This window comes from Hibiscus syriacus, unplaced genomic scaffold (assembly GCF_006381635.1).
Source record: "Hibiscus syriacus cultivar Baekdansim isolate YM2019G1 unplaced genomic scaffold, ASM638163v2 tig00110776_pilon, whole genome shotgun sequence".
Lineage (NCBI taxonomy): Eukaryota > Viridiplantae > Streptophyta > Magnoliopsida > Malvales > Malvaceae > Hibiscus > Hibiscus syriacus.
The window spans coordinates 59,382-71,301 of record NW_024062857.1 but is presented as its reverse complement, the minus strand read 5'-3'; the positions used below and the strand labels follow the sequence as shown (position 1 = coordinate 71,301).

Below are 11,920 nucleotides of genomic sequence, written 5' to 3'. Positions count from 1 at the left end.
TTATTACAATTACTAAACTGCAGCATAGTAGAAGAGTGTGTAACATGTGAGGCTAGTTGTTACTGTAGATTAGGATTGCTAGAAGAAGCAACTTTTTCACTTCCCTCATTGAGCACTGACTGGTTAGCCAATGGTTACTATTCTTTTGTTGTTAAAATGGAAACTGAATTTGGATGTTTGGGGTAAGAAACGTTGCAGCCGATTACTCTGACCGGTCCACATTGGCCTATATGGAATTATTTGCTTCTAGCCGTTAGGGTTTATGCCTTTATGGTTTTAACGTCAAAAGGTACTCGGTAGATTAAAGATGGTGGGAACACATCATATGATTTGGCAAATAATTAAATTGAAAAAAAAGAAATTATATGTCAATAGAATGTTCAACTGAAGTCAATTTTTGAGAGGTAAGTTTGAGATTCAAATTATAGTATTTCCATTTTCGTTTCTTCCCTCTTCTGAAGCTTGGGATTCAAGTCTACTAGTTCATGGTGACTACTCTTGATGAATGCTGAGAAATTCAGTCAAACTCTCTTTCTAAGCCCAGTGGTAGTGTTATTAATATGCTGCTTCCGTTGAGAAAATATGTTACGAGATAAAGGTTAAAATATGTATCGACTACTTTTTTTTTTGGGATTAATCAAGGATAAATACAAATTAATATTTGTTTAATGATAACTCTTAATCATATGATATTAAACACTCACACCCTTAGTATTCATGATGCTCGAACCAGAACCTCAATAGATAACAATAATTCTTTTACTACCGAGGTTGTTTGTTTCATCTATATGAAATTTAATCATTTTTTTATTTGTTTTTTTTTTAACTTTTCTCACGCTAAATTATTAGAAAAATGTTTTTTTGTTTAATTAAACAATTTCTTGAACATTTACAAGCTATTCTCTGCAACTTCCCTTTAGTTGAAAATCTTAAAGGCTATCAAGATGCTTATAATTCTTGTATCCAAAATAAGAAATATCATCAGGTTCAAATTTTTAATCATGTTTCCTCTCTCAAAAATGAATTCAAAGGAATGCCTGAAGGAGAGCGAGCAGAGAGAATCGGCCTCTAAAAATTTCAAATTAACATATATTTTAGATATTTTCTCCGTCATAAACCTAAAGAGTGGAAAGAAAAGCTCACTTCCTTCTTCTCTATCGATATTTAAAATTTAACCTAAACAGTCAACTAACAAGATAGTAAACTTCAAAATATAGTCGTGAATTACACAACTGGTATTATTTCCGGAATCAAAATCTATTTTTTAAAATTTATTTTCTTCCACAATAGACGAGGTTTACTTGGTAAACTAGAATTCCTAAGTAACGAGCTTAGGATAACAATCTTTATTTTGAAAGATAAACCAATCATCACCACCATTGGCAGTCTTTTAAGTGGCAGAGCATACATCACTTTTGCATGTAATACTTGTCAGTTATATAGAATAGTAGGCTTACATGATGCTTCCAATCATTTCCGCATTACTGACATGGTCCTGCTGCTTCTACAAAGCTATCGCCGCTGTTTCTCGACTCAGTTGCTTTACATCTTCACCACGAGGATACGATCGGCCGCTCCCCGATATGAGATCTTTGATGGTGGCTTTAAGCTCTTTATCCTCCATCAAGGATTCCATTGTAACATGAACACCTGAGTTAGAAGCAGGATTAAGAGTAAATAATGTTGAGAGTAATATCATATCAAACCAACTTAGAAGAATGTCAGGTGGAATGAGTTACGTACGGTATCTCCAATAGTGCTTTGGATTTGTAGGGTCATTTATCGTCTCCTCTGCGGCTGGGCGAGTCGTGTACTCTTCTTTAAGGGCTAACAAATCCTGATCATGAAACCTACGGTTTTAGACACTTCTATACCAGACATTGTAATGCTTGCAAGAAAAATACAAGTAAAAAACATGTATTTTAGTTTGTTCGGCATCAACTTGGGTTTCAAGAGGCTGCTACCAACTTTTTATCACAGACCTGAAGGGGGAAAATTGCCCACATCGATGGAGCTTCAACATGCTGCCTTATGAAGAAGTGTACCACATCTGGAACACATCGATCTAGCGGTAACCCATCACACCCCATCACAGAGTTGAAAAACCGGCGCCGTCTCTCTTCATCTTCTTCCCACCAGGCACGCAGGGTAGAACAGTCATGACATGATGGAGCGCATACCTGAAACATATTGTCATACTCAATTCTTAATAAATCATTTCTTTTATGAGAACCAATTTAAATGCATAGAGTAAAGGAAGGAATCAGTAGAGTTCAGCGAAGCTTAGAGATTAGGGAACATAAGAAAAAGAAAAAACTTGGCTAGCAAGATATTACATGCTTTAGGGAGCAAATATCACTTATTATCCCTCCTCCATACGTTCAGTCTATCATATATTTCAATGAAGTTTAGAATCATACTCAAGCCAATAGATCATATGTAAGAAATCACTGAAAGGAATAGCCATTTTTTTTTGCTATAACCATCCGGTATCCTATTGACATACTGATTTGGATTTGGGTACTGCTGAGATCCATTATGGGGATTCTCCCAATCCAGCTTGATCCATTCAAGCTGACATGATTTGAACTCTATATGTTGTGTTAACAGAGATAATGCCTCATCGACCAATTCGAAAAATCCAACATAAAGTTGGCCCAAACTCACAAATCATGGGACCTTGAACAAGGCTTCCGCGTTTTCCATCAAGACAAAGCTTCAATGGCTCTTTCTAATAGTAATCCTTGATGATACATACCATCACTATGCAGATGATGTGATACTGTCTTTAGTGTTGATAATAATATACTTGCACCATATTTTTAGGCATAGTAGCATTAAGTTCCTATCCAGTATTGATACAACTGGAGTAAGACGACACTTTCATTACACCAGAAGGAAATGTCGCAGACACTGTTCTGTCCAATGAAGCTAATTCAGGCATGCCATATTTTTCAGCATATAGTTTGACACATGTCAGTCTACTTTTCACAACCTTTGGTATATATCTTTCATTGTGCAAAAGTGGATGTGGATTACTTTAGAAGTTACATAAAATAAATTATCCCAATATTTCCCCTGCCACGTGACACTTAAAGTGCAATTCATATCAATGTGATTTTGGCTCTTACCGTCATGTAGCTGTACTGAGAAGGAATACCGAATTCAAGATCTGGTTCACTGGGCATTCGTTGAATACGCAAGCCAATTAGGCCAAGTTCTTGCATAACCTGCATTTAGAAAGAAAATTACAATGAAGGAATATATTCAAAGTATAGGAAGTGGAGAGGGAGGGGACAGCCAGGCTGAGAATGGGAAAGGTTGAAAACATACAGGATGAACACATGCGGGAATAAGGCCCAGATCTTCCCCACAAGCTAGCATATTTGACGAATTCAGGAGCACAGGTAGGGTCTTTAGAGCATTTTGCCGCCACAACTTTTCTTGCCGTTGGAAATAGTAATCATAATACAATCTCTTCAGAACATTTTTGCTATATAACGTGACAAACAGTTAGAGGTCAATGATTAATGAGTTTTCAAGAACAAAAAAGGCTTTAAACAGAATAAATTAGGATTTTGAATACGTAACCAAGAAAAACTGACGCAATATCCTCATACTACCTGTGATCATCAAGATCTACAAAACTAGAAGTATCTTCAAGATTAAAACGGGGATAAAAACTTCTTGCATGTTCTGGATCTCTGATAAGAACTATGTTCTGCATAAGAATTTGGTTGAACAATTAAGTTCAAGATTAGGACTAAAAAGTATTGAACATCCAAAAATTGAAAAGAAAAAAAAACTCAGAGGTTCCAGCACATGCTTCTTATTTGACAAAGACAAATGTGCTGAATCTATATCAATTGATCTGTTGGACGTACTAGTTTTTACCTAAAATGCAATTTGTATGTGAACCATGATGTTTTATAAAATACTTTAACTATCTTCAAGATTTATACTGAAATAGAGATTTCTTGCATCCTCTGAATTGGAAGAACTATGTTCTGCAAAAGGAATTGATTGGACAATGAAGTCTAATAGGATGAATAAAAAATGGAACATCCAAAAGAGAAAGAAGAAAAAGGACCTCAGGTTTGGTGCATGCATCTTATTTGACAACAAGAAGTTTCCGGGAATAATCAATATCAAAGAATCCTTATGACATAACAGCTTTACTTGACATGCAGTTTGCTGGTGCACTATTATGTGTTAGTTCTTCTTAACTAAATAACAGAATATACAAGTTACAGTAGTAAAACAAGCATTCTGTCAATTTTGTGCTCTAATAATTGTTTTCAACAATAAAATTGTATGTAATTATTCTATCTTATATGATACTTTGTTAAGTTGACTAAGCTTTAAGATTTATCACTTCATGAAGGATTGTTTTATCCTGATAGGATAACTCTATTAGTCAACAGACATTATTTTTATTAATAATAAGAACGACATAATTGGAATTCAACTATAAGTAAAAGCACAATGTAGTCTTCAAAAATATTTTTGCCTCATAAACATGTTTGTATAAAGTATAGATATAGATTATACTACCTTTAGAAGATCAAATAGATCACGACGTATCTTATCTTCATTGTCTGGCAACAAGGACCTTTCTGCACATGACTTAAGCTTGGCAGCAATTTTTTTCTCAGTGTTGCAGTCCTCCTTGAACTAGAATTTCATGGAAACAACAAAATTGATTGAAAGTAAATTCCGAAAACCTGATCTTCAAATTAACAACACTTATACCATGAACTCGTTAAAAACCAAATGGTGACAACTAACTCAATGAAGGATGCCGATTATGATGCATTTTAGCAATAGAAGTAGATGTTTCACAACAAAAACAGCTAAAAGTACTCTCAAATAACAAGAGGAATCAATGGGAGAAAAAGTCCTAAACTTTTCAGAATAAACCAGAGGATCTATTGTCCATTAAAATTCACCAATCTCATTGTGCATTTGTCTTTTAATATTTAGTTTCAGAATGTTTGTTTACAGGATATATCTCATAGATTGACAGTGTAGGAGAAATTACGTTTTCTTAAATCGATTCCCTGAATGTCAAAATTCAAACAGATGAACAAATCGACAGGAATGAACCGGCAAGCAATTTACTACCAGATAAAACTCCAGAAAAAGAAGTAAAATTGTAAATGGTTAACGAAGGAGATATTCACAGGTAATTCAATCTAGTGATGAAAAATTAATATAACTATGTATTAAATGCATTGTATTTTGGAATCCACCAAAGAAAATGGAAATTCTAACTACAGTTGATATGCATCATTAAAGAAAAGAATTCCATGATTTGATTTCCTGAGACATGTTAATCAAAATATTTGCACACATTAATAATCATATTTTCTCAAATCCTGTTGAATCCCATCTTGTTCATTCATTTGAAAATTAATCAACATAGCCAACAATATCAAAATGAATGAATCCATAAACAGTTGGTAATTAGCATTTCCTTTCTCCAATTAGGTGAGTCAACATGGTCATTCAAGGTTCAAAAAGTTGGCATGAAATCACTTAAACAGACAAGTTCAAGAGGCTGAAAAAAGAAGAAGAAAAACTACCAGAGTTGAGTGAAAGAATGAAATAAAATACACACGCATATAGCAATTAGAGTATGACCATCACCTCATATCGGTCCAGATACTGGTCAAAAAAAATTGCAGCAATCAAAGTCCATGAATCTCCAAATTTTTCCTGAAATCAAAGAAAGAGAAATATGCATATGTTACTTTCTGATACTAAACTGGTTTTTAGAAAAGTGTTAATTTTGGAATCTAACATTTACCAAATTCTTCTTTTTATATTCCACCTATCATTTCTCTCAAGTTAGTTTTGAACCTTATAGATCTTATACATTAGGGGGAAATTGATGAAAATGTTTAGACGGAACCAGCTGATGCAAATCCATGTTACAGGTTACCACCAAATACTAACTATTCATAATCACACTTTTTTCACGAAGGATATAATCGAAATGAAACGTTCTGATTTGAAAGAAAATTGACCATCTTCAAAGTGAACATTTGGTTAACATAAAATGAAAAAGATATTTAGCCAATTAAAAACGCACAAAGTCCATATTCTCCATGAGACACTAATTTGAAACACAAATGTATTTTTTCTCTACCTCTAAAAACTCTTTTCGAACATAAGGGCGTGCCAATCGATCAAAGTCCCATATACCCTCTCTTTCAAGTTCTTCCTGAAATCGAAGCATTATTCAGTTACAACTAGAGCAATTTGATTCCCCTTAGTTGTTATATACCAGAAGAACCTTTGCATACTTCAAGGAATTGTAATTTTGTTACCTGGCTTAGAGGGATAGATGGACGGAACTTTCCAATTAGACCAGTCATAGAATGGTCTGGGAGTTCCCAAATTCTAAAGAAGCCTAAGATATGGTCTATCCTATAAGCTGTAAAGTACTTTCCCATCTGCAATGGAAGCAAAGAAAATTATAAAAATTTCAGCAAAAAAGAAAGAAAGAAAGAAAAGACATACTCTGTCCTTAAAACAGCATTAAAGCAAACAACTTATTGATTTTGGGGTAAAAGTTAAGAAGAAACTGCAAACGAAAAAAGGAAATAGAAAAACCTGTGTAAGGCGAGTACGCCACCAAGCATAGTTGTCTTTGGACATTTCCTCCCAATTATAAGTAGGAAACCCCCAATTCTGGCCATTTTTGTCAAAATAATCTGGAGGAGCCCCAGTAGAGGTGTTCATGCGGAACAAATTTGGATAGACCCAGGTATCAACACTATTCCTGTCAACCCCAATAGGAAGGTCTCCTTTCAAAACCACCCCTTTACTTATTGCATATTCTGCAGCTTCTGACAACTGTCCATTAAATTAGACAGTAATAAAACACCAAATGAGTATTTTATTGAACCAAAACAAATAGAAAATAAAACAGTGATTATACACCAAAACACACATACATATAATATATATATATATATACAGACAGATGCAAACCATATTGAAATTAATTTAACTTACCTGCAAATGCAAGTGGAACTGCAGATAAAAATGAAAGCAGATGGTATCATAGTGCAAAGCATCTTTCGTGACAAGTTTCTCAAGCTGATGAAAAGGAGAGTGAAAATTCTTGTAATAAATGTTAAGAAATAGACACTTGTATAAGTAATAAAGTCAAAGGTGGAAAAAAAGAATAGTTAAAACTTTGAATGGATGGACAGGACAATTTTAACTTTATTCCTCCAAGCTCAAATCAGAAGTTAAAGTTGAAGTTAGACGGATCTTTACCTTGTCCTTAGAATAACTAGAAAAACGACCCCATTGACTGTGATCAGATGTTTCAAAAAAGTCCCGCAAGAAACAGAAAGCAGCATACGGTTTTAACCATTCCTTTTACCAATTAAAAGTACAGTCAGAATAGTCATGATATGTTTGAAATTAACAAACTTGGTAATTTGTAGGCAATCAAAAGTTGACAGACCTCATTCTCAGAAAAATATTTATGGAAGGAACTGCTGTTCAGTATCAAATCCTTTTCTTTGAGGAAGACTTTCTTGGCAATTGACAATTTGGTAGCTAGAGTAGCCTCATAATCAACATCCTGCATACACAGAATGTACAGTGTTAGAATCTTTATAATCATAAATGTGGAAAACATAATTACTCAACTATTATGGGAACATGAAAGACCTTGGTGTGCTCATCAGTCAATTACCATAGGATAGTTAACAACCTCTAACATCCATCACCTTATTTTCCAGAACTGTTTTTCTGGCAATCCCATTGTATATTTAAAACAAGCAGAAATCAAGTAAAATATATTTCCTCAAACAAAAAAATTAGAAAATAGTAGAAGGGGGTTACCTTTCTATCTAGGCGTTCTTTGGCATTTCTAATCTCATTCTGAAAGGAAAAGAATTAACATGGTAATTTTAAAGATACAAAGATCTATCAGTAACACGAAATTAAATAATTAATGTTGAACAGGCTGTCATTCTACCTTGATATCCTCTGGCATATTTTTTGAAAGGGCTTGTACTCTCAGGTACAATGGATGTAAAGCAAACACGGACAATGAACTGGCAAAGAAATAAAAGAATACTATTGAAAATTTAGCATTGGAATATAAGACTCAGTAACCAATAATAAGCACTCTTTTAAAGCAATCAATGCATTTAATGGTTTCAAATAAGATACAATCCTACTCCTGTTGAAAGGTGGAAAACAGGAGAAACTAAAATCAGAAAGAAACTGCAACCTGAAAATGAATATAAGTGGATGCAAACAGAGTTGTTGAGCAGAAAACATACAGTAGTTTACAAGTTTAAATTGAACATATCAGCTCTGGCCTTCCAGAATGTAAATATAAAAGGTGGGAGAACTTCTAGTGAGGAACTAGTTTGAGCCTGCTATCTACTATCACATTTGCAGGGTTACCTGTATGGATATGAATCCCACCACATCCCATGTACAGATGTATCATTGATAGGTAGAAGCTGAACTAAATGGAATCCAGACTCCACTGCCCAGTCAACAAGTAACTTCAAGTCAAGGAATTCTCCAACACCAAGATCAGCTTCTGAGCGGACAGAGAACATGGGAATAGCAACACCAGCACCTCGCCAAAGCATTTCCTACAATCCCGATTGATGCACAAGTACCATCAAGACCACTTCAAAAGTTCATCATAGTATTCACTTAACAATTAAGGTATCCTCAATTTTGTACCCTCAGCATGCCATCTGAAAGAAAAATGTACTGCCGCTGACTTTTACTGAAACCAACACAGAGCTCCCTAGGTGAAGAAATTTCCAATGAAAGACTTCCATTCTTGCCATATTTACAGTACTTATAAGTGGAAAACTTGTCAAGGAAGAGAAAAGGATGTTTGGAACACAAGGACCAAAATAAACAAACTAGAGAACTATATAAAAAGAATACCTTTAAATTAGAATAACATATCTAAAAAAAAGGATATCTTATTGGAAAATCAACCCTTGGAATTAAACAGTATGCTTCCCAGATATATTCACCAGTATAATGCAGCTTTAGTCCATCCTGAACCTTCCATTGCCCCAACTTCATAGTGCTACCAATCACATAAACCTGTGCAATAGTCCAGCATCATGAACGGATGCAGCTAAAAGACTTATGGAACATCAACCGAAATTTTAAAGTAGCAATTAATCACCCTAGAACTCCTTTGGGAATAAGAATACGAACCAAAGTGCCTTCTTCTACATTTGGACAGCAGATTTTAAAACGTACAAGGATTGAATCTGTATCAAATTCAAATTTCATAACAATAATGGATTAGCTCAATTCCAATCCACCCTCCTCTATAGGAAATAAAAGGAGAGATGGTGCAATACCTTCCTGATCCAATTTGTCCTGAAGGACTACTTCTGGACTATTAATATTTGAGGTAGATGTTTTGCAAAATATGACATCTTTAAAGGCGCTTCTGAATGGAAGAGCATCACTGCCAGTCTGGATTTGTTAATACAAAATTTGACAATCAGTTCCAAATGTCAATATACCATCCATTACAAATACAAGAAAGCAACCTTTGAAAAATAACAGTTCTTCACAAAAAACCAAAATTGTTCAAGAACTATCTTAAAGATATATGTTAGCATCATCTTTCATACTGAACCCTTCTAACTAAACCATTTGATACATGACAATAGGCTCAAGAAAATAGAACCTTTAGGAAAGGTAAGATGATAGAAAATAAATTTCACAAAATTTGGATCAAGTTGGCTCATAAAAAGTCCAGACTCCAGATTGACGTTGATAAAGCAATATTCATTAGCAAAGAGTGTAGCTGTATCCTGAGCATTAACATTAGCGATGGCTTGCTATGCAGCCATCACATAGACCAAAGATCAAGACTTAAAAACAAACAGAGAACTCCAGTGACATTCAACTTTGTCCTACATCATAGAACCCTTCAACCCAGTGGTCCTTTATTTTCAGTTCGCAATATTTCTCAGAATTGCTATATGTTCACTGGACTTGATTGGTTAAAAAAAAAAGAATACATAAAATCCAAGATCAAAAGGCATGCAGATACGTTCAGATTCAACCTTGCCAGAACATAGCCCGAGATTAATACTGACACCTCTGATCCATTTCCCAAAAAGAGGCAGAAGAATATGGAAAAAGGAAAACCTAGTAGCTTAAATTTTTACCATTTAAAGTCCAGGAAGGTGAAGATATAATTGTTATTTGAAATAGATAAAGGATGCAAAGCTGCCGAACTACAGAGGAAAATGACGGAAAAGAGGCAGAATTGCCCAAGATATATGCATGAAATAGCTTAAACTTTATTGAGTCCAACAATAAAATCAAGAATAAGTTGCAATAGTTTGTTCCATCAGCATAAACTAAAAGATTTCTTGTACTGTTATAACTGGTCAAAGCTGAATGCATCCAAAACAGAAAACCAACCAACCCATAGTAGGATAAAAGAAAAGGGTTTTTATTGGCGACTTTCCTACTTTCACTGATAAAACTGCTGTTTTGCAAGCAACTGAAAAGAAAAATAGGGAATTAGAGGAACATTTGCCATTGAATTGATTTATAATGCCAAATTCCGGCTTAACTATTTGTTTACTCTATACTTCCACAGGTACAAGTGCAGAACAACAAAAAACTGAGTAAAGTATAAACATAAAATCCGATATCAACATAGTCTAGAAAAAAGCATATCAGTCTTCCGGGTCAGAAGATCTACAAAAAAAGAATATTGATACCAACAAAGTACTGATATTAATGTAGCTACTGCTTTTATATGCACTTTCCAACCAAAGAAAAAATAAGTGTTTTAGAATATTCATATGGAAAGAAGCTAAAAAAGTGGGGGAGGGAGGAATCAAACGAGAGTAACACCTGCCAAAAATCATGAAGATCAACAATTTGACCCTCCTGACAAAAAGGAGGCAAGGACAAGCTACGCTTGTTTTCCATCTCCCATCTCAGCACATTTCTGGCATCATCCACCACATAATAACGGTAGTCGCAATTGAACTGAACTGGCACCGCAATGGTTCCGGTCCAAATGAGCTCGTCCCCTAGATGAACAGGGCTCAGCAGCAACCCTTTCTTAATGTTCCACGAACCAAGCATTGGTTCGGAGCCGCACACCAACAGGGATTGACCCCATTCCGTGTAATACGGTATTCTGAACGTGATTTTCACAGACTTTGTTGATGAAGACAATCCCGAATACCCCATCTCTCCCTGAAATAAATTACACCCAGAACCAAAACCAAACACTATTTCCCAGATTATGGAAAACTAAACAACAAGCTGAAATTAAGTGGTCTAATATTTCGAATTCACATAAATGAGGAATAAAAAGAAAGCTGTGTGTGTGTGTGTGTGTGAGAGAGAGAGAGAGAGAGAGAGAGAGAGAGAGAGAGAGAGAGTCACCTTTGCTTAGATTGAAAGTTGGGCAACAATCTTGAGTGAAAAGCAATGGTGGTGAAGAATTAGCAATAGAAGTAGAGACGAGAGGAATCTGGAGAAGAAGAAATTATCTCTTTTATCATTTAGTGAGAATGGTGGATGTGTGGTGTTTGGGAAAGAAAAGAGAAGCGGTGCAAATCTGAAAATTGCAATTTGCAATTACAATCATCACGGGAGAGGCGACACGTTACTTTGGTCAACTTCTTTTTCTCTTTTAGCAAGCATCGTGTGGCTCGATCTGATATTAATACGCAGATTAATATAAACCGTGTAATATCAACCCAAAAAGTATAAACCGTCAAATCTCTCTGCCAACAAAAAAACAAACTATCAAATCATCTTCTTGTTCATTTTTCCTAAAAAAAATTATAAAATATAGGATTAACTCTTATATTATGAACTCAAATATCACCTTTAAAAAGTTAATCTTTATTTAGCAGTTTTT

The 11,920-nt window shown here is 34.8% G+C and overlaps 1 protein-coding gene across 1 annotated transcript; it reads right to left on the bottom strand.

The window, feature by feature from the left end:
* Positions 1-1,334: 1,334 nt before the first annotated feature.
* LOC120139847 (4-alpha-glucanotransferase DPE2-like) lies at positions 1,335-11,550 on the bottom strand. The gene is made up of 23 exons (XM_039154964.1): positions 11,440-11,550; positions 10,897-11,247; positions 9,375-9,492; positions 9,226-9,281; positions 8,981-9,108; positions 8,731-8,857; positions 8,440-8,636; positions 8,003-8,081; positions 7,867-7,905; positions 7,484-7,603; positions 7,291-7,392; positions 7,024-7,107; positions 6,619-6,861; positions 6,333-6,458; positions 6,152-6,226; positions 5,650-5,718; positions 4,555-4,674; positions 3,624-3,721; positions 3,334-3,493; positions 3,132-3,230; positions 1,983-2,180; positions 1,744-1,837; positions 1,335-1,650 (listed from the first exon to the last, which is right to left on the bottom strand). Exons 2-23 carry the CDS (start codon positions 11,239-11,241, stop codon positions 1,505-1,507), a joined length of 2,823 nt encoding a protein of 940 aa, XP_039010895.1. The 5' UTR covers positions 11,242-11,247; positions 11,440-11,550; the 3' UTR covers positions 1,335-1,504.
* Positions 11,551-11,920: the final 370 nt, after the last annotated feature.